General features: G+C 34.3%; 3 protein-coding genes across 5 annotated transcripts; 2 read left to right on the top strand and 1 right to left on the bottom strand.

The window, feature by feature from the left end:
- Positions 1–2,324: 2,324 nt before the first annotated feature.
- LOC133818067 (uncharacterized) lies at positions 2,325–5,341 on the top strand. Of its 3 annotated transcripts, none has more exons than XM_062250752.1 (9): positions 2,325–2,725; positions 2,911–3,003; positions 3,097–3,399; positions 3,618–3,753; positions 3,862–4,024; positions 4,126–4,254; positions 4,383–4,577; positions 4,706–4,828; positions 4,913–5,341. In XM_062250752.1, the coding sequence occupies exons 1-9, from the start codon at positions 2,584–2,586 to the stop codon at positions 5,006–5,008; spliced, it is 1,380 nt and encodes a 459-aa protein (XP_062106736.1). In that variant the 5' UTR covers positions 2,325–2,583; the 3' UTR covers positions 5,009–5,341. The 3 variants fall into 3 exon arrangements, with proteins under 3 accessions (XP_062106736.1, XP_062106738.1, XP_062106737.1); XM_062250754.1 differs by having other exon boundaries at positions 2,326–2,725; positions 2,917–3,003; XM_062250753.1 differs by having other exon boundaries at positions 2,327–2,725; positions 4,916–5,341.
- A 12,617-nt stretch (positions 5,342–17,958) lies between these two features.
- LOC133818066 (uncharacterized) lies at positions 17,959–20,376 on the top strand. Its single transcript, XM_062250751.1, has 9 exons — positions 17,959–18,180; positions 18,273–18,373; positions 18,531–18,626; positions 18,731–18,835; positions 18,993–19,097; positions 19,255–19,393; positions 19,632–19,747; positions 19,842–19,898; positions 19,983–20,376. Exons 1-9 carry the CDS (start codon positions 18,030–18,032, stop codon positions 20,064–20,066), a joined length of 954 nt encoding a protein of 317 aa, XP_062106735.1. The 5' UTR covers positions 17,959–18,029; the 3' UTR covers positions 20,067–20,376.
- Positions 20,377–20,566: 190 nt separating this feature from the next.
- Positions 20,567–23,053, bottom strand: LOC133818065 (probable prolyl 4-hydroxylase 7). Its single transcript, XM_062250750.1, has 8 exons — positions 22,743–23,053; positions 22,560–22,646; positions 22,385–22,442; positions 22,201–22,305; positions 22,050–22,107; positions 21,760–21,935; positions 21,607–21,667; positions 20,567–21,118 (listed from the first exon to the last, which is right to left on the bottom strand). Exons 1-8 carry the CDS (start codon positions 22,847–22,849, stop codon positions 20,811–20,813), a joined length of 960 nt encoding a protein of 319 aa, XP_062106734.1. The 5' UTR covers positions 22,850–23,053; the 3' UTR covers positions 20,567–20,810.
- Between the last annotated feature and the right edge of the window lie 458 nt (positions 23,054–23,511).

Raw genomic sequence — 23,511 nt, 5'->3', positions numbered from 1 at the left:
TAAAAGAAGTGCTTATAGAGAAGTCAAAAAAAATGGTTTTTGATAAGTCAGATTTTCTGATAGTTTTATATTCTCTCTAAACACAAGTCATTTTCTAAGCCTCTTTGTATTTTCTCTTCTTCTCTCTATATCTATCTCATGTGTTGAGAATTGCCCACACTAGTCTAGGTGGTTCTAAGGATACATTGGAAGATCGTGAAGAAAATAGAAGATCGGTTCAGTTTCTTGATAATACTCTGCGACAGAAAGGATACAAGAGTTAGAGAAACTGAAGGAAGGACTCTTAATTCCGCTGCGTATACTGTAAGTATTATATTATTTGTTTCTCTTTGAATTCAATTTTAGAAACATGTTTTAGGCTATCTCGTATTAATTTGTTTAATATTAGATATACATGAAAATAAATAAAGATCCTGTATAAGCTTTTTCCAACAAAAACTACTTTTAGATATATTATCTTCTCCATTTGTGGATTTATTACACATTCATGGTGTATATGAAAAGGAGAATCACTATTGCCTACCCAAAACAATTTCACAACTTACTAGTATGCTAAAGAGCTCCAATCACTCTCCGATTCTCCGATTTAGAAGAAATGCTTGAAAAATATACTGAGAACCAATGACGATGAGTGAAACCCACCACACTCGAACCTCCAAACTTTGCGTACCTGACTTGTATCATCAATCAGTGACGACAATTGACCTATTCTTCAAGAAATTTAACAGAAACGATCACACACTCCCGCTAATCCTTTGATTATTTTTTTTGAGCAAGATTTCAGGATATTGTTTTTTAGAGTTTTTTTTTTTTTTACAGAAATAAAACAAAAAGAAATTATATGCAAAACGATAGCTAGTTGCTCAATGATATATGTGTATTTTAATACATCCTCAACCAAATACCACAATCCCATCATTTACTATGGATCTAATGACTGAAAAATAAACGAATGACTAAGTCCTTCAAATACAAGTGAGGAACTAAAGAATTGCCCATAAAAGAAATTATACTTTGTTTGTCAAGTATTTATAAAAAAAAATCTTTTGTCAAAAAAGGAAAAAAAAACCAATTTATTTATTTTCAATGGTGGTTGGGTCCGGTCATTAATTCTTATAAGAAAAAGGAGACAACACAGCTAATATTATGGTTGGTGGAGCAAGTAAAAAAAAAATTGGATTATAATTTCTCCAAAAACCCAAAATAAAATATCATATGCTAAAAATAAAATAGTTATAATATAATTCCAAATAATTAGGAAGAAATAGAAAGTAACTCTTCAAAATATAAAATTTGTCTTAGTAAATATTTAATTTTTTTTATCTTTAAGATTAATCACATAAGTGCTAAAATACTAGGTATTACATAATTCATAGGTACTATTATTTATTCAATAAAAAATTATATATACAGAAACTTTTTATTTATTTTGTATGGTAGTTGGTCCTTCCATTATTTCTTATAAGAAAAAGGTGACAAGATAGCTACCGATATTGGTTGGTGGAGGAAGTAAAAGCTTTTACCCTTTCGTAAATTATGATTTCATGAGATCCAAAAATAAAAACCAACTGTGCAGAATTATTATTACTTAGATGTTAATAACAAACGGATAAAATTACTAAAAAAAAAAAAGAAAATAGTAAATGGAAAAGGCCAAAACGGCCTTAACCTTATCTCAAAAGAGAAAAGAAAACGAAAATAGAAGTTATGGTGTCAATATCCACTTCAAGATATCAAGATATTTATCTTCCAATCCAAGAATAAAGCTTAGCATATACTACTAGGCCTCCTCTTTAGTCAAATCAAACACAAATTCCACTAACTTTTATCACAAAGAAAGGAAAAAAAAAAAGCCTAGAAGAGACTAGAAAGAAAGCCTAATCAAATAAAAGAAAAAAAAAATTAATTATTATTTTATTAGAAAAGGTAATGGTGTATAATGATTAAGTGAGAAAACTCGCTCAAATATAATATAGAAAATTGTGCCGATATTAAATGAAACACGTGCCACAACCGGCTAAGATCTCGGACACGTACTCAGTACTGACACACTTCAACATTTATAAACAACGTCGTGGACGGAAATCTATCCTAACAAACACAACACCGTCTTTTACTTTTACTATTCAACCCACACGCGCCCCTTTTTAACTTCTTCTACACGTGGCAATCTTTTGAAGCTCCGATATTATTATTTTTTAATCGGACAGCGCGTGGGCCCACGTGACCAGTGCCTCTGTTAAAAAAAAAGATCGGCTTTAACTGCGTTATAATATTTGACTTTAAAAAACCGTAGACTACGCCGAGTTTCGAAGCCCATAAACGCATCTCATTACTCCAACTTACCTTTTTTCTCAATCTCATCATCTCATGTCTCCCAATAATTTAATTTATATATAAAATTGATTATTGAAAAATCAATATTTTTTTCTCTAAACTTGTTGAGAGTACTATTCAAAAAAGAGTGAAGAAGAAGAAGAAAGGAAGCAGTTTTTTGTGGACTAAGAGGAATCTATATGTACAATAACATATTAAATACATAAGATTTCATATAGAAAGTAAGGAGAGAATTTCACAGAGAGAATGGGAACTTGCATTTCGAGACCAAAAGGGTGCGTCGGAAAGAGATTAGATTTGTCGAAAAAGAAAAAATTCCGCAGAAGAAGAACTGTTCAGAGACGTGTTTCGTCTTCCGATCGATCTTGCTCTAATCCTGCATTTCAAGGTTTTTTTTTTTAATCTTTTATATTTATAGATTATTTGATTGGTTTTGGTATTTGGGTTGGAGCTGAATTACACAAATAGAAAAAAATTGGGATTTTGTATTGATTTGGGAATTGAATGAATGAATGTGGGTTTTGAGTTTTTGTGTATGTTTATGATTTTTTTTTTTGTCCTTGTTCAATTAAGGAACAGCCAGAGCAAGTACAGATCTTTCATGGGTTGATTGTACTTCGGTTACTGAATCTGAATTGGATGAAGATTTCTATAGCGTTCGTGAAGGTATGTGGTTTTGAGGTACTTATAAAGAACGAGAATTATGCATAATCTGATCTTGATCATCAATATAATTAAAAAAAATCGATATATGTGCAGATTTTGTGTCTGTCAATGGCTCCGAAAATGGGTCCAGATTGAGTGTTTCATCTCCGAGAGGTTTTTTGAGTCGAAGGGAGCACAACGAAAATATTGATGAGGTTTCTACCGTTGAAAGTAGTGGAGAAGATGGGACGACACCACCATTCGATAATTGTGGTCTTCTTCCAAATAATTGTTTGCCTTGTCTTGCCAACACTGTAGACAACAAAAAGATCCCAGGTCCTTCAAGTTTAAAGAAAAAATTGCCCTCAAAACTTTCCTTTAAATGGAGAGAAGGGCAGCATTCTGATCAGGCATTAAGTGAGTATTCATAGCTCTTTTATCATCTTCATTCAAAATGGGAAATAATGATAAGTTAGTAATGGAGACATACGTAGAAGAAGGAGATTGGTTTCAATTCAGTGAATGCTATGAGTTATTTTGATAAAAAGATTTTGTTATCTGTGGCATGTTGACAACCAGAAAAGAATTTTAAAGTTATATGAATTAATGTTGACATTTTGTGTTTTCTTGGCTAGTTTCGCCGAAGGTTCTTCGACAAAGGCCATTAGCAGGTTCTACAGTTCCTCATTGCCCAATTGAGAAGAGAATGCCAGATTGTTGGTCGCCCATTGATCCAAGCACTTTCAAAGTCAGAGGGAAAAACTATTTAAGGTGAGAACATAATCTTGTTGTTATGAATTTCTAGTAAACATTTAACTTGTTGGAATTATGCAGTTTGATTGATTTTGTTGTTACATCAACTCCTGATTTTGGATGCAGGGATAAAAAGAAAGAATTCGCCCCAAATTGCGCTGCGTTTGATCCTTTCGCTGTTGATGTTTTCTTATGTCCGAGAAAGATCGATCACATTGCTAGGTTTGTGGGACTTCCTGCTCAGAATGCATCTGGCGATGTTCCTTCAATTCTTGTTGTAAATGTTCAGGTACGTGTTAGAAATACTTAAAAACTTTTAGTTATTATTGTAGTATGTTTGAACTGTTGACAAGTTTATTTATATTCAAAGTGTATTTTTTGACATTGCAGGTGCCATTATATCCTGTTTCTATATTCCAAGGCGAGAATGATGGAGAAGGAATGTGCTTTGTTATGTACTTTAAGCTTTCCGAAGGTTATTCAAAAGAGCTTCCATCTCAATTTCGAGAAAATATCACTGTAAGATAAAACATTGTTTCCTAATTATGTTAGTTATAATTATACATTTGAGCACATTAATTTTCTTTTTCTTTTTGTGTATGTTTTACAATATATTGACTACTTCATGTTTTTTCTTCCTTTTTTAGAAAATGATCAATGATGAAGTGGAAAGAGTAAGAGGTTTCCCTGTGGATACAATTGCACCCTTTAGGGAAAGATTGAAAATCTTGGGACGAGTGGCAAATATAGAGGATCTTCACTTAAGCACAGCTGAGAAGAAGCTAATGAATGCTTACAACGAAAAACCTGTTCTTTCTCGTCCTCAACACGAATTTTATTTGGTATAGTTTTCTCAAAAGTTCCAATTCGGAACTTTAGGCCTTGTTATCATTAAATAATTGCTAGCACGAATGATATAGTGTAATGTAATCTTACTCAAAACACTTGTTGATTCTCTTTCTATGGACAGGGAGAAAACTACTTGGAGATTGATCTGGATATGCATAGATTCAGCTACATTTCTAGGAAAGGTATCGAAGCATTCCAAGACCGACTGAAGCTATGTATATTGGATATTGGTCTTACAATTCAGGTAACTTAATTGTCAAGTAAGTCATTAAAGCATTTTCACGGCATCTTGTGTTCAATATCTGATATACTGGTTTGTGCTTTGAAGCAGGGAACTAAGCCTGAAGATTTGCCGGAGCACATATTGTGCTGCGTCCGACTGAATGAAATTGACTCTACGCACTATCATCAACTGGGATTTTAAATCAAGAAACTCTTAGTCCAGTAGGCGCTATTTTCTGAAGGGTTTTTTCAGCCAATTCTGAATTGATCAGCATATCAGCCTCACAATTTTTGCTGCCTTTTCTCCTTTACATATTTTTCATAAACAAAATAACAGAAGGCCTAGTTAACTTATTTTGTGCCTTGCTTGTGTTTTGGCAGCGATTTTTTTCCCTCCGCTTCAATTTTTGAGGTATTTTACATTCATTTGTACATAATATCCGAATGTATAGTTATTTCACCAAATGAAGTGAAATAAGAAACTATGAAAGTATTTGTCATCAAATTTAATAAGATGATTCATGTGATTCCTCCACGAGCCTAACAGTTTTCTTGGAAAGAGAAAATAGTTAAAAGCATTCAAAAGCTTTGATTTTCAGCACACATAATCGTCATTGTGAATTCATGTGTGCATATACACAAAATGTCGTGTAAAATTATGCAATCTTTGACAAATCTGGTGCCGTGTTGATTGACCGTTTCTTACGTTGGGCGTAAAATTCTCTTTTTCTTTACTTTTATTCAACTGATCACCTAAAGGGAAGGAAAGTAGATGATGATAGACTTGGTTCAGCCTCACTGGTTTTCTCTTTATCACAACTGACTATACTATTTCGAATGACATTTGACCCAGTATAAGCTCCTGCCATTAAAGTTTGTGGCAGAGAAGGAAACTGCCTTGAAAGTGGGCTGCAAGGCACTAGAAAAGACGGAAGGTTTGATATAATATTATTGTGTACACATTTTAATACATAGAAATTTAACTTAAAATAATCACATGATAAAGATATAGTATTGACTATTGACTTACATCATCTTTTTTTTTTAAGGATGACTCACCTTATCTTTAGCAATGCCAAGTTTATAAATTATAGTAATATTTTTCATTTAAAAAATGAGAAAAAAACATTTTAATGCGTTTTAGCTAAAAAAAAAATCTGAGTTGTAACTCTTCTACAATATTCTAAGGGTGTGTTTAGAAAGCCGCTTTGTAATTGAAATTTGGTGTAATTCGAATTAATTATCTAATATGATGTGTTTGTCTGATTATGTAATTACACAGTAACTATGTAATTTGAAGTAATTGAGATGTTTCAATTACACTCAAATTCTCATAGCTTTTGTGAGAAATTGATGTAATTACACTGTGTAATTATTAATTATTATTAATTTTAAATAATATTTATTACATAATATTATTTTTCTGTGTAATTATTAACTGTTTCGACAAACATGACAATATGAATTCATAAGTAATTACCAATTGACATCCAAACAAATATTGTATTTTAAAATATAGTGTATTACTCAAATACGTAATTACTACACTAGTAATTACACGACTTAGTATTTACACCTTGTTTCCAAACACCCCTAAATAATATTTATTACATAATATTATTTTTCTATGTAATTACTAACTATTTTGTCAAACATGATATTAGGAATTCATAAGCAATTACTATTTGACATCAAAACACGTATTATATTTTAAAATATAGTGTAATTATTCACATATGTAATTACGATCCTAATAATTACACGGCACAGTTGTTTCTAAACACGCTCTAAAATTAATTATGTTTTGATAAACTTTTATTATTTTCCTTAAAAAAATTAATATAATTTTTGGAAAAAAAAGTAAAACAATATTAATAAAAAAATATATACATTATATAAAGGTGTCAAACTTTTTTTTAAATAAGACATTTTATCATTTTATTATAATTTATTATATTATTTATTTTGAAACTAACTGTAAAATAATATCAATAATTTTTATTTTATGAAAAAGTGTCATTTATATAAATAAAATATTTGAACACTTTTTATATTACATTATTACCATTAACATTATTTAATAAATTTATTTTCCCATTTATTATATATATTTTTTAATTTTTGAAACTAAAAGCAAAACAATAATAATAAAAATTAATTTTATAGTTTTTTAATAAGACCTTTTTACACAAGGTATTATTTAATTTATATTTTTTTCTATTTACCTAAGTCAAGTACATTATTAATTTTTCCAGATTTTTTTCAAACAAATTGTCATTTATTGGAATTGCCCATACAAAAGATCTAATATAATATTTAACTAAACGTAGGGACCAAATAGTATTAAATTGATCATTAATTACGGAGGAAATTACATTTTATATGAGATTTTTAATAGTGTGAAAAAATATGTCTTTTTAAAAAAAAAAGTTAATCTATGGCTTTTTTTTTAAAGAATTTTCACTTTTATGTGTTTATTTTCCCATATTTTTGTATAAAAGTTAGTTTATGCCACAATTTTACTCTTAATCAAGTTTTATTAATTTGGAAGGGCATGTTTGTAATTTAATTATTATTTTTTAGCTTATTTATTTTTTTATATAACTGATTTTATATTAAATTTTTCTTTGGTTATTTTGCAATTTAAAAAAAATGAATTGTGTTTATTATTATTTTTTATTTATTGTAAACATTTTTTTCTTTTTTTAGATTGTACGTTTCTTTTTCAATTCCTGTATAAGGTAATCAGTTACTTGATTGATCTTTGACAGTTATGTAAAAAAAAATCTAGAGCTATGTTAAATAACATGTACCAGGAGGGGTAACCTGTAACGCCCTACTACATTAGAGTCGTTACCATGTGATTTACAAATGTGCCATTAGCTCGCTAATCGAGGTTTTTGGTTGAAAAGTGTGATTAAATCAAATAAAAACCCATTTGATGAACATTAGTTATAAAGATTTGGACCTTCATTTAACTTCGTAAAAGTTATACATTTGGGATCTCAAAATACTGTTTTGAAAATGTATTACAACTCAAAAATGTAAATACAATCGACCTAAGCGACAAAACCAACTATTACAACATATCCCGCAAAATAACCCCAGTCGTGGTAGCCAGGTAGGCCGAACATATAGACGTCGCTCCATGCTCTCCAACTCATGGTTGATCGACCTTTCCCTTTCCCTTACCTGCACCATAGAGCACCCGTGAGCCGAGGCCCAACAAGAAGACTCAACGCATAACATATCACAATTCAATCCAATAATATACAACTTAAACAACCAGCAGATTAAACATATAGCGACCTATGCCGACCCAGGTGCTTTACCAGGCACTAGGTTCGTGGTCTTCACTGAGCAGCACCCTTAGAGGGTCTCTCCCTAGCGGCCTACATTCAGTATGCTTAATGTTGATCCCGACCTTTGCCATCCCCGGGCTTCATCGTTCCTGACCTTTGTCGTTCATTCATAATCATGGACAACATAGCATAGCATTTACAAGTATTCAGACACATATTAACACACAAATAATAGGGCCATGCCCTGAAACACAAATAATAGGGTACAGGTACAAACAATTTTCTTACCTGTGTCCCAAGCTGATTGATTACTGCAATCTCAAGCATGATCCCTTAAACCCTAGCCTTGACGTAAAACCTAGTCACAATGCATTAATGAATAGGCATTCATCAATTCCTTAGCCAATATAGAACTTCAGATTAAAATACTAGCCTTCGGGACCTCGAACTCTACTAAACCGGGTAATATAATCCTTCTCGAGCCTTAAGATTTAGGTTCCCGAGCTTAAAACCCTATATTGGTCATTTTCCTTAATTTGAGTCGCGGTCCGCCCCCTAGGGCCGCGGCCCGTTGCAAGTCAGAGAGCTCTAGCTCTCTCATCTGGGGAACACAGGCCGCGGTGCGCCTCAGTCTACGCCGTGACGCCTGGGCAAAAATCTGAGGCTCCCAAGCCTCTGGGTTCATGCGGGTCGTGGCGCGAACCTCAAAACCCATAAATCCATGCCTTTCTACTGCGTTTTCCCTCAGCCAAACTTACCAATTCTTAGCCAAATCAACCCCTATACCCAGAATTTAGTTTACAATTCATATCCAAGCAGTATATCTAACATAAATACCCCTACACTTACCCCCACAAACTCATAAAAACTCAAAGATTACATCCTAAAGTTCAACCCCATAAAACCTCCAAACCACCACTGAAACTCAATAAAATTAGTAGAAATTCTTACCTCAGCTGTGTGATTCTAGTCTGAGTTACACCCAACCACTTCTAGCTTCAATCCCTTTGAATTCAAAGCCTTCTCCCTTGATTTTAGCAAAAATTCCTCCTTAGCCTTGAGAAAGAGAGAGAGAGGGAAACGTGAGGGAGAGAGAGAGAGAGAGAGAGAGATGAGCTGAGGGTGTGTCTTTTTGTTCTTTAGCTAGTTCTAGAGTTTCGTTTTGTCTTAAGTCTATCCTCAGTTGCCTATGTCCAAAAATGCCCCTAAGTATATCCTTAATCATTTAATGCCACCAAGGGCAAAATCGTCATTTGCCACATCTCGCTAATTCCTCGAGTGTTCCTATAGTTCCTCATTTAATTCCTGACATACCTAAATAATCGCTAAATCACTACCCGTTACCTGGTAAATCCTAAATACGCACTATATCCCCAAAATACCCCTAGGCTCACCCCGAGCAGGTATTCGACCCCGGTGTGACTATTTCGCTATTTTGCTCCCTAGCACCGTCTCAGATCACACATCACAAATATATCACCACAATCTTGTGGTATAAAGAAAAACACGCATATAATTCACATTTATGCCCTCAACGGGCCAAAATTACAATTATGCCCCTATTAACCAGAATTACAATTAAAGATTGTACGCCCTGATTTTCCCACGGGCTGATTAGCGAGCTAAGATACGACCTAATCATGATTACCATGTGGACATCCCCAAGACCGGAGCTGTCATCGTAAGATCCTACCTCCTTAGCTCGAGGTAACCTAAGGGTTCGCCAAGATTACTTAAGGACTGAGTCTGGACTCTGAAGGCCGCAGGTCGAGGGAAGCATCCAGCTCGTGGTACAAGCTAGAGTTGGAGGCTGTGCCCTTTTATGAAGTCATCCACGCAAGGTAAACGTGCATATATCAGACATCACGTGTCTGATATATCCCTGACTTCTCGGACACGCAGCAGGAACGTGCGTATTCAGACACCCACGACTAGGTTGGGCCGTGCGGCCCATTATCCCCTTACTTGTTGATTTGACCACACTTATGTGTCAGGTTTAGGAATTAATCATGAATGTCACAGAGTTGACATGATAGGTGAGAAGGTCACAGGATGACCTTCTTACCAACTCCTAGGTGTCTTCTCCTATAAATATAGAGACCCTGGGAGTTACAAAGGGTTGGATTCTATATTGTAAGAAATAGCCTGTAAAAGAATACCCAGTATACAACAATAATACTGACTGGTGGAGTAAAAGGATTTTAACCTTTGAACCACCTAAAAAACGTATTTTGAGTTACCATTTCATTTCCAAGATCATTTATCTATTTCGGTTCAACATAAGCACTAATCCCTTTCTCTTCTTTTCTTAATTACTTGTTGGCGAAGAACCGCGTCAACAAAGATAATAAAGTATTATTTTTAATCTCACAAATTAATATTATTTGTGAAATAATATTTAAAATATTATTTATGAAATAATATTAAATGGCAAATAAAAATATATTGATAATTTAGTGAAATTCCTCATATTTAATTTTGTGGTATAATTGTATACTGCATAAAATAATATGATAAGGGTCTAACAAATAGCATTTTATAGAAATAAAATACCACAAGGCCCATAGCCCAGTAGTTGGCGCCAACCACAGTCCAAATGGATTGTGGCCCACACATAGGCCCAAATGAGATTAGGGCTAGGTCTTCTTTTTTATTGTTATATTAATAGAACATAACATCATGAAAAGAAAACAACAAATACAATTTCACGATAGATTTTCCAAGAGAGAAAAATAGAGAACTTTGTTCTCTCTGAATTGTGAGAAGAACACTCTCTCATGTGTTGAGATTCAAAAGTGTGTTATTGAGTATCTTACCAAATAGCATAGACATCCACCTGTCTTCTTCTCTTTGTGCAAGTCATAGTATGGAAGATGGTGGGTTAGGAGGCTAAGACACTATTTGATCTACATGTGTTCTACATCTAGAAGGTATTTGTAATTTTATATTTTATTCAAATTCATGCCCATGAGAAAGATCTCATTCTAGTTATGGTTCCTAGAGTGATTCGTTCTTATGCTTTAATAATTGTTATTATTGCATTGAAATATTATCATATGCTTCCTGATATCGCCCAATAAACTCCTAAGCGGTCATAGTAGTAATCAGGCTTTGTCGTATCCACAGAGAGGCAAACACAACTAAAGATTAGATTAGTAAATAAAAGATAAAAATAAAGTAGAATTGAAAAAATGTATTTTGTGAAATTAAAATGATAGATTAGAGAAAGCGATCAGATAAAGAGCATGACAAGGTAGAGATGCAGTGATGTGAAACCTATTCTAATATTGATATTAATTCAAAACACAGTTGCAATTCTACACCATTAATTGCAACTGGAAGATGTATATGTTAAAAGCACAAATTGAATAATCTAGATTAATTTGAATCTAACTTCTAATTTCATAGCATATCATATTATATATCCAAGAGCAACAAAATACCACTGGCAGAATGCAGTAAAAGACATACAATATAACAAATATATTAAAATAAATTTACAATCTAAGTTACATAAGAAAAACATAACTGAACTTATGTAAAAGATGCTAAATAATTTTAGAAAAGAAATTAGAATATGAGAAACAAAATAATTAATAAGATATGGAAATGAAACAAAAGAATCAATATCACTATTGAGAATAAGAAGTACAAAAACTACACTCTAACCTCACCAATATTTCTAAAATAGTTCACTCATTTTTGTCACCTAAAACAAGTAAAACTAAGCTTGAAATAAGAAAAGCAATGAAATAACAAATGGTATTTTTCCACTCTAAAAAATCTGATGATTTTTTCCCTATATTTGGTCATCTATTTATAGTGAAAATATGACCCAAAATGTGTATTTACGTGCATTAGGAAGTGGAGAAAGTGGCTTCAAAAACTGATGGAAAAAGGGACAAGTGGGACACGTGTCATGCGTTAATTGGCTTTAGACAAATTGTTGCTGGTGGAGTGGGGGACAAGGAGGCCACGTGGCGCGTTCTGACTGGCTCGGCAAGAGGCGTGGCAGGCTGGCAGCGCGCGTCAGGCGCGGTTGGCTGTTCGTGGGACAACGTGGGCACGTGTCAGGAGGTGTGGGACCCGGGTGGCAGGCGCGGCAAGCGGCTGTCAGGCTCATCAGGTGGCTCGGCTGGCGGCTAGCGACTCGGCTGGAGGCTAGTGGCTTTCTACCACGTGGCAGCTTCTAAAAGCTTGGGCTGGGCTGTAATGCCCCAAATTTCCTAATAAGGTTTAGGACCTTGATTAGGAGGCCGAGAGGGCCATAATTGATTTATTATAGTATTTAATGATTATATGCATGTTCATGTGAATTATATTATTATATGACGGTAAACGCATGCATATGGGAGTATTTATAGTTACGAGGGCATTTTGGTAATTTGGCCACTGTGGGCGTAATTGTATATTTTGGGTGCATGATTGTGATTGATTAATATAGCCACACTATAAGGTGGATTGGTTCGAGCTATCGACATGAGACGATCATGAGATGTAAGTGTTCGGTCTAGTCATAACGAGTTTAAGTTAGGGGCTCGGGGTGAGTCTCGGGGTGAATTTAATGATTAGAGCATTACCGAGAATTAAAGGGTAATGGGATATGATTTATTGGTATTTGGGAATGTTGAGATTAGCGGGAATTGGAGAGCGTTAATTATAATTAACGAGATAAACGGGAAAGGACGGTTTTACCCTCGGAAGCTTTTAGAGGGGTTTATTTGGCTTAGGGGTATTTTGGTCTTTTGACCCTAAGGATATATATGACATAAAGGGCTGTAGATTGATACTAAAACAGAGCCTATCCTCTCTTTTTCCCTTCCATCCCGTACAAATTTCCTCCCTCACCTCTCTTTGAATTTTGAGAGCTCAAATGGAGGTGTTGAGCTAGGGGATTAAAGGTGGCAGCTAGGGAACCTATAAAAACCATCAAAGGGGATTCAAAACCGTGTTTGAGGTGAGTTCTAGTTATGAATTTAAGGTGTGCTCTGTTATTTTTTAGTTAAGTTTTGAGTTTCTTAAGTCTTTAAGCTTAGGATTGGACTTTGTGAATTGTTGAGTTTTTGGTTGGTTTGAGCTTCAGGTTTTGGTGGTTTTGGACCATTGAGAAGTTTGGTAATATTGATTTGATGATTTGGAGATGTTTAGATGGGTTTTTGGAAGGTTTTAGAAGTGGAAAAACGAAGAAAAATGGCTGGTGCGAAGTTGGGCCGCGGCCCTGTTCTTGGGCGCCGCGGCCCTAGCTTGAAGAAGGTGGTGGAGGCTCTGTCAGGGGGGCGCGCCGCGGCATGGTCCATGTAGGGCCGCGGCCCTTAAGGGAAAAAAAAATACTAAATGGTGGTTTTGTGATGGGAACTTAACTCTAAGGGCCTAGGATCGAACCTACTACCTAGTTGAGTGGGATTTGATATTCCGGAGGCTTGGGTTGGGTTTGGAAGTATTTAATTACTCATTTTGATGAGGTTTTATGTTTGGTTATGACTAGGTGACCGCTAATGGACTAGAAGTTGATCGTTCTCAAGGGTCGTTCTTTTAATCGTTCTAGCTCGACTTTGAGGTAAGAAAACTGCACCCTATGTATATGTGACATGCATGGCTATTAATGATGCATGTTGGTTGATTATTGAGTATGACATGCATGGCTATTATCGATGCATGTTGGTTGATTATTGAGTATGACATGCATGGTTATTATTGATGCATGTCGGTTGATTATTATGTGTGACATGCATGGCTATTCTTGTTGCATGTTGGTTGACTATTAAACGTGACATGCATGGCTATTATTGATGCATGTTGGACTGTTGGATATATTGCATATGATGCACGAGAAACCTGTGATTAGGACATGCTTTGTATACTGGGTGTGATATCGTTCAGAGCTTGAGCCTCTGTGTTAATGCATAGTCCTAATTGTACTAATATCTGTTAAGTAAGCATGCTGAATACCTTGTTTATGGTTATTGGACATGTGGTATATGTTTGGTGGCATGGCTTACCTGTGTATGGCGCTGACTTATTAGTCAGAATCGACAATGGTGTCAGATTCGTCTGTGAAGCTGTGACTTATTAGTTAAGTTCACCACGGGCTGAGCACTGGTCGTGTTTTACCGACCCAAGGGTCAGAGGTGGCAGTGCGTTGTAAACGCCGGGCCAAATAAAGATTAGATCTAATCGAGGTCGGCATTGAATGACTCATATGGGGTATTAGTGCTGGACCGACCGGAAGGTCAATGAGAACTATAAGCGCTTGCCTGGTCTACGACCAGATGACTATAGCCAAGGTATATGACCCCGGTGACTGGTTGTCACATGGCTAAGGGACGTTGTCCATAGTTTCGACTCTAGAGTCGTGAGGAAGGTTATGTTGGTGACTAATCACCTTGCACCTGTCCTAATCAAACTTAAGAAAGAATCACTTATCGATTAAGCCCTGGTGACCCTATCGTCACATGGCTAGAGGAAGCGATGCTCAATATTGTGACTTTTGGTTATTGTCACCTATCTGTATGGACCGTTGGTTCTGAAGGGTTACTTTGGTTATTGTTGATATTATATCATGTTATACCGTGTTTTCTTGCTGGGCTTCGGCTCACGGGTGCTACGTGGTGCAGGTAAAGGCAAGAGGAAGCTAGACCATCCTTGAGTTGGAGATCTTAGGTGATGACGTGTACATATGCGGCTGCTCGTCTGCCACGGCCGAGGTTTAAAGTGGAACTAGGGTTGTATCCTGTTTTGCCGCTTAGAACGGCCTGTTGTAAATATTTTCTGTAATAGACTTTGAAACTTTATTTTCGGGATCCCAGTGTATATATTAAACGCTCTAGTGAAACGTTACATCTTAACCAAAGTTTTTAATCCCTAAACCGCTAATCATACTTAGTTCACGATTTTGGCCAAATGACTCGGTTAGCGAGTTTAGCACTGTTTACAAGGCGCACCGTAACGGTCCCTGGAGTTTGGGGCGTTACATGGGCTCCTTTTTGGGCCTAAGTTAACTTCAAAAATACCACTTTTTCATGATTTCTTCAATTTTAATTATTCATTTCTTCTTTCTTTTTCTTTGTGTCAAAATACATTTTATTTCCTGAAAATTAAACACAAATTAAATTAAAATTAATATTTTTAAATATAAAATATATGACAATAAATCCATGAAAATATTAATTAATTTTAAACTTTAAGACTAATAAAATGATATTTTTGAGCACTAATCACTTCCGCTGTACTGTCAATCACATGATCAAAAACCAACAAATTTAAATTAGAGTTCTTGAAATTACAAATTAGGGGAATAGATTGGGATAATTGAAAAACTGAGATTCGTAATTTGAAATAGGGAAATCAATATTCTAGGTTTCCATTCTCTATTTTTTTTTCGTTTATCGTTCTGATTTTATTTTATATATATTGTTAGACACTCTTATTTTTTATTTCTCTAATTAAAATTAAAGACTTAAAAATTTAGTAATATGCAGAATTAATAAATCAATCGTTGTTTGTTCATCTTTTTTCAATTAAAACCATACTAAAATAACAACGTATGCTTGTAGTAATAAAATTTGTATCATAATGCAACTCAGGCCTAAACGAACATTTTTATCCATATTGAGTCGAACATACATAATTTTCTTAATTAATGTATCAACAAAAAGTAATCTTATAAACATGTGATGATAATAAAATTTAAGTTACTTCAAATTAAAAGTTTCAAACAAGATCACTCACCACAAGAAGCATTCAATTCTCATTCCCAATTCTTTTACTCTTGCTCTCTAATTCTCTCTTGCCCTCCCCATCTCTATACATATTTATTATTCTCTCCTTTTACTCTGATCATATCATCTTTGGTATTTTGAGTTAAATTATTTTGCATGATTGCTGTTTTGTTCTACACCGTTGAAGGTCCTTTATTATTATATTCAAAATTAAAGATTTTGTCGGTTTCTATGTAAATACTACTTATTACACTAAATCATTCTCTTAAAAAACAAAACATTGGTGCATTTGGAAAACCTCCTAGCAATTGAAATTGAGTGTAATTCAAGGTAAAAACTAAATTTGATATGTTTGTTTAATTAGGTAATTGTTAGGATTGGTTAAATATATAGTAGAAATTAATCATGCACAAAGAGGTGCAAGACCATTACTATTTCACTAAAGTTAACATGAACGGGTTGACTTTTGTTGTAGGCATTTAAAAATTATCTTTATGGGCCCAAATTTTTTCTTGGAGTATATAAGAGTACCCAAAAAGTTTGGAGGTATTTAGAGATGTTTTGGGTTAATGTATGGGGCAACAAGTCAGAGGCGGTGGCATTGCATCGCCTGTTGAGAGGTGATACATCGCTCGCCTAATAAACATACTGACAAGCGATGTATTGCCTGCATAAGGGCGATGGATCGCCTGCATGCAAGCAATGCATCGTATGAATCGTCTATATTGGACCGTACAATTACGTATTTTGGCTCCAAAACTCATTCCTAAATGCTCTAATCTCATTGATTAATACTAATGACGATTCCTACACTATTTAAGTGGTTCATATGAGATTTTGGTAAAATGATAACTCTCCACTCTCTCTCTCTCTAAAACCCTCTCTTTCTCTAACTAATCAAGATTACTAATTTTCTCCAAAATCTTTATCAAGAAAGCTTGACTTGTTTGAAGACCAAATCTTGTTGTTAATCCCAATCTCATTCCACCATTGTGGTAGCTTCAAGCAATCTCATAAAGGAGACTAGGAATATAGATATTTGGACAAAAATTCTAATTGTGTAATGCCTTTTTGCTATCTCCATTGTTTTTCACATAAAATCATAACTTCTATGAGTTTATGTAACTAGGATTTTCACTACAAAGATTGTATCTTCTATTCTAATTTGTGTTATCTTCCATTAAGTATATAGTTATATTGTGATGAACTCTCATAAATTGCAATATACATTTGTGTTATAAGCCATATTCTGAACAATAATAACACTAACTATGTAATTATAGTTAATTGAAGTGCCCCAATTATAATATCCAATTCTCATGACCCAATGAAAATTGAGTGTAATTACTAAATATTATTATTTTTTAATTATAATTATTACATAATATTATATTTTACTATATAATTATTACTTGTCTTGCCAAACATAACATTAGAATTTCATATGTAATTACCACTTGACATTCAAACGTACATTATATTTTAAAATAAAACATAGTAATTATACTGTGATGTCCAAACACAATTGGAATTGATTATAATTTAAGTTAATTACTAGTTAGCATGTTTTTTTAACTAGGTAGTTATACAGTAATTATGTAATTGAAGATAATTGAAGTGTCTTGATTACACTTTCTAATTCTCATAATCTTTCGTGAGAATTGAGTTTACCAAATACTATTAGTTTTAAATAGTAATTATTACATAATATTTGTTAGACTATGTAATTACTAACTCTTTTTCCAAACATGATAATAGGAATTTGTATGTAATTATCAATTGACATCTAAATATACCTTGTGTTTTAAAATAGAGTGTAATTACTAATTACAATTACACAGTGACTTCCAAATACCCCAACTATTATGTGGTTTGCGAGTTGATAATAAAAATTAGTGTACTTATAAACCAAAAAAAAAAGTGACAAAAATCTATTAATATGTGATATACATGTATTGAAAAAAGATGGTAAAAAGCTTTAATGGGACATTAAAATTGGTAGGGTTTTTACTACGTATGCTTCACTTTTCCACTTAACCTCAATTGGGCCAGCCCATGGGCCCAAAGAAAACAATTGGGCTGTTTCTTAATCGTTTATTGGATTAGAGACAAGGGGCCTCGTGGCGTGGCGTCTGGCTCATCCAGTAGAGGATGTGACTAACTACTGTAGTTCACTGAAGGTTTGAGCTCTCAACTCTCTCCAATGGCAGTTTCAATGGTTCCATCTCTCTACTCGCTCAGATTGAATGCTGCAACGAACCACGACTCATATTCGTCTAGTGTTCTTCTCTTCAATCTCCATGCCAGACCCAACAGTTGTCGACGGCAACCAACCATTATCGTCTTCTCTTCAAGTAATTTTCTCAATATGCGAGAACTAATTAATGGTTTTTTAACTTGCAATATTTTATTCTGAATTTAAACTTATTTATTGGGTCAATGGTAGAAACATCTGGTAAAGTGCCAGTAAGTGAGGAGGCCAAGAGAGAGTTATTTGAGAAATATGGTCTCAACCCGGACGAGTTCTTATCCGAACCTTCTCCTAAGGTTATTACTTCCATTTTTTATGTCCTAACTCAATTTAAATTTGAAAACTTTCAATTGGGTATTTTAATTTAGTCATTTCCTTGCATAGGTTTCTCCATAATTGAATTGAAATTTGTACTTTAATATAATCTTGGTAATTTTAAATGTGGCAATTTAGACTAGAAGGAGAAACGGCCAACAAAATACAGGAAAAGGTAAGGAACTCCCACCGGAGGATCCAAAGCCACCTCGAACCACTCATAAACTTCTTCAGGTTTGCATTATTTTCTGATGTTTATAGAGATATATGTATATGTGTGTGTTATTACTCGTTTGGTGGATGAAATTTTACAGCAGCCAATAAATTTGTCATTGTAGGTGCTTGGTGGAAAAGCTCGGAGAATGAAATTGCTCTCACCAAAGGGCATGGATGTAAGACCCATGATGGAGGTTGTGAAAGGTGCAGCCTTTGATATATTGCAGGTAATGTGATTGAGTGCCAATCTAAGTATGCTTAAATTTTAATTTTTGCTTGTTCATGATTTTATTTTGCTATCTCAATTTTTATGATGTTTTGTTAATGATCAAATATTTAGTACGCTTTTAGCTGGAATGAATAATTAGTGTGAAATTATTTTAGGCTGCTGGTGGGTGTCCTGCTGCTCTAAGGCCTGGCCGGTGGCTGGACTTGTACAGTGGAACTGGCTCTGTTGGGATTGAAGCTATTAGCCGTGGATGTTCTGAGGTACCATTATTAAAGTTTTTGGAGAACTTGGCACTGAGCTTGTGACATCTAAAATAATGTAACATTGTTTCAAAACTATAGCACCGGTCTCTTTATGTTTTATGATTTATCTATACTGCTACTAAAATCTTACTTCTTTCTATTGCTAAACTTCCAGGTGCATTTTGTCGAGATGGATCCGTGGGTTGTTACAAATGTCTTGCGTCCCAACTTGGAATGGACAGGGTTTCTGGATGCGTCAGTTATTCATACTGTTCGAGTTGAAAAATTCTTAGAACGCACAGAGAAATTTGTTGGTAAGTCCTTCTTTGATGTTAAAAATGGTATTGTTTAGTGATATTCTCACTTGAATGATTTGAACTCTTGTGCTGCCTACCTCAAGGAATGGAAACCAGTTAGAACATAATTTCAAGTTTCTTGGCCGAGTTAGCTACTTTGCGAAATTTGGAAGAGGAAGTCTGCTAACTTATGGGACTCAACTGTTTTCCTCTTTAGATTACTTTTCTGCCTACACTAATATGACTTCTTGTTTAGGTGAAAATGCACCATTTGACTACATTAGTATTACCCCACCATATACACAAGTTGACTACTGGGTACTGATGAACCAAGTTTCAAACTCTGCCTTGGTCGGAGAAGATACCTTCATTGTAAGCATTGTTCAACGATTTTTGCTAGGTCTGTTGATATTTTATTACAGTTGTTATTAGTTTCTGAAGTTTGAAACTTCATTGTGAATTGAAGGTAGTTGAGTATGCACTAAGAACAGACATGTTGGATTCATGCGGCAACCTCGTTAAGGTAATTTAAACGACTATGATTTCTTTTCTTCATTTTCTTCAGGAATTCAAGTTACACTAAATTATCTTAACAATGTAAGCGTAGATAACCGATAGACGATTCGGCCGAACCCACTTGGCTATTTATGGTCCCCAATGGGCCCAAAAGAAGAGGAAGCCTGAAAAGTGAATACCAACTTGGGAAGATAGCTGTGTAGCCTTTAATAGAATCTCTACTAATATTGGAATGTTGGAAACTATAATGTCACATTTACTGGGGTGGCATTGGAATGGAAGGGATTTAAATGAAAAGTGCAAATTCGGGATGAGTGTCATTATTTGGACTGCTCTATAAAAGGAATCTTAAAAATAGAAATTCGTTATCCATGTAATCAAACGATCCCATGTTCGGTAATCATATTCCAAATTATGACCGAGCATAGTTGCAGAGCCAAATTCCTTTTTTTTTCTTTCAATACCAATAACGATTCTGTTCTCCATGTTTTAGTTCCCAAAATTTCATTCAAGCAAGGTATATAATCTTTTGAGTGAATAGGAATTTTTATCATCTAGAGTCTAGAGCGTTCTAGCCAAAAGTTCATCAATTCTTGACCAATGATATTTGGTGGTAAAACAAATTTTGCAACAACAAATTACAGCCTAAAGAAAGCAGAAAAAAAAGAGTTCGCATGAAATAACGTTTTCTATGAAATGTATCATTGATAAAAAGAAAGCAATTAATCATCCGCGACACCTTAACTGTTTAAAAATACACTTGACAGTTAAAAAATGCGGGCGTAATACGAGTGGGGAATTTAGACAGCTACAACATGACATGGTTCAATGATACATATATTAATTATATACAATATCTGGGATTCTAAAGAACCAACATCGGGGAAATTATGAACTATAGAAAAGTAAGGTAGAATCCCTAGGCAGAACAAGCGTTGCAACTCTTCCGGCAAAAACCAGGTCCTTTCTCAGAACCCACCATATAAACAGGGTTCTTTTCACATTCACCTGTCTTGGCCCATAGAGGGCAGCTAGCGTTTTCATCCGTACAACCATCACTACCTAATCGCTTCATTGGCTTGTCAAAAGACCTAACATGAATCCACTTGGTGGCTGACCACTTCTCACCCTCAATGACAGGGCAACTTCCATGCAAGCTGCTTGGATCAGTGGTCGAATCTGGATGAAGGCTGAAGAACAGCAAGGCATCACCTTTGTATGGTTTCACTGCAAGAAAAATATAATTTTCTCCGATTCACCACCAAGAATATATGCTTGCAGCTATTGAACAAAGATGAGTATAAAATGAAAAGAATTCAAGTGAAAGTCCGCTAAAGGACTATAATATGTTTAAATATAGTATATACCAGAGACAATGAATCTAATATCCATACCAAAAGAAGGATTCAATGGGAATGTGTAAGACACTCGATCCAAATCTAATAGAGTCCCCCAAGAAAAGGGGCAACAAAAGTAGCAAATCTAACCCTAAGGAACTGACCACCGAAAGAAAAGAAAAAATGTGAAATACTTCCATAGAAATCAATGCTTACACAGCATACAACCTTCTCTCCCTTGATGCTTAGATTCTAAACTCTTAAAGGATAATAGAATTAGCAAGAAGATATAATAATTGATACTTATCAGAAACAACAAACATAAGATTAAAGTAATTGGGCATTGAAGGGAGTTATTTGTAAAGACCATAAAACTACCTGCATAGCCATTTTTAGCACATTCGGACAAACTATCATCTTTAGGTTGCGTCAATTTTCCCTGTTGGCACAACAAAAGAAGATGCATTCTAAATATACAAGAATAAATTAGAAAACATCAACAAGATTGCAGTGTTGCAAGAAATTCATCACCTCTGAATTGGGAAATATCGTTTCCCCACCCTTTGCAATATTAGACAAATACATCAACACAGTGGCAACCCGGTGGCCACCCAGTTCTTGATTCGCCTTGTCATGAAAATAATCAAAATGTGGTTCATACTTCTCACCATTCTCATAATGCAATATCTGCATCGACTCCCCATTTTCTGATAAACAAAACCCCATGTTTAATCAAGATCAGAACTAAACATCTTAAAAGATTGGGAAAAGAAATTACTTAACAAACAAATCTAATAACAACAATCAATTTATGGAGTCACCTTGTGGAAGGAAAGTCCATGCTGCAATCCTGGCCTCAATGTCAGCAACTATTTTATCCTGTAATACGGAAAAAAAAATAAGCTTATTCAATATCAAACATATACGGGTCATTTAGCGGCAATTTAAAATTAATTCTGTCGTTTTTCATACCTGAGACTTCTGAAGAAACATTCCAGAGCTCGTTCTTACTTCACTCATAATACTCTTACCCGATTCATTATCAGCCACCATAGATTTTTCCAGCTTATCCTTGGCCTAATTAATCGAAACCCAGGTCAATACCCAAAAAGATCTAAAAAGTTCTCAAGTCAAACAATCCCAAAACTATACGTACCAGATTAATTAGGTGATCACACTCCTCCTCAGATAGAAATCCCTTATAAAGAAAAGCTCTGATTTTTTTAGCACATAAATTATCAATTAAAAAAAGCAAATTTGTTCTGCTAAAAAATGTAGAAAGCAACAAATAGCATAAATGATAAAATGTTAATTAAGACAGAATTAGAAACCTGGGATTCCATGAGAGCTGAGTAACCCGAGTTGGATCAAACGAAACAGAAGAAGCCCCCGTTTTCATTCGAATCACCGATTCATCTCTATTAAAAAAAACAGATAATCAATTCTGTCAAATTTAAAAGAATTAAAAATAAAAAGAACGAAAGTAAATAGAAGAAGAGAGTAGAGTAGTGTACCCTTTCTTTTCTCCAAGCCATTTTGGTACACGAACAGCGGAAAGGGAGAGATCCGGAAAGAAGCATACAAGGCCGAGGAAAAGTGCAAGAAAATATCGTAAATCCATCAGAAAACTTCAACACAATACCGTCGAGTCGCTGCAATGAATTTGGTTGATGTTTTTTTTTTATATATATGGAAAATATTTATATATATTTACAGTTTTGTCTAATTAACAATGGAGGACAGGACAAGAGTGACTCTTTTATTTATTTATTTATATATTTTTTGAGAGGAGGAGAAGACCGAGCTTTGTTAGAAAAAATTGATGGATGGTTCTCTTTAATTTTTATTAATTTTTCAATAAACTCAATCTCAATGGGCGCCCACGGCCCTATGCTAGTTGTTTTGTTGGTTTATGGAGGTTCTCGAAGATTCTCCTTTTCGCTAAGACAGAGAAAACTATAGAAATTACCATGACTTTTTTTTTTTAATATTTACAATAAAATAAGAGTTTTTTTTTTTTTTTTAAATATTGAACTTTTATAATTTATTTTATTTTATGAGTTCTATGTTTACAGCTTCCATATCTTTATTATATATTATAAATATAAATTTAACTAAAAATAGGTAAATAAATTAACAATAATAAGTCATCAAAATAAAGTAATTATATTCAGTGAGCCAGGATTTAATTGTATTGGAGCATATGAAAATAATACATTAAATATAAAGTCAATTACAATTCTCATTAATGGCGGATGGAGAAGCAAATGACATCAAGGACAT

This window comes from Humulus lupulus, chromosome 2, assembly GCF_963169125.1.
Source record: "Humulus lupulus chromosome 2, drHumLupu1.1, whole genome shotgun sequence".
NCBI classification, from domain to species: domain Eukaryota; kingdom Viridiplantae; phylum Streptophyta; class Magnoliopsida; order Rosales; family Cannabaceae; genus Humulus; species Humulus lupulus.
The sequence above is the reverse complement of the archived record's forward strand: the minus strand, read 5'-3'. Positions and strand labels throughout refer to the sequence as shown.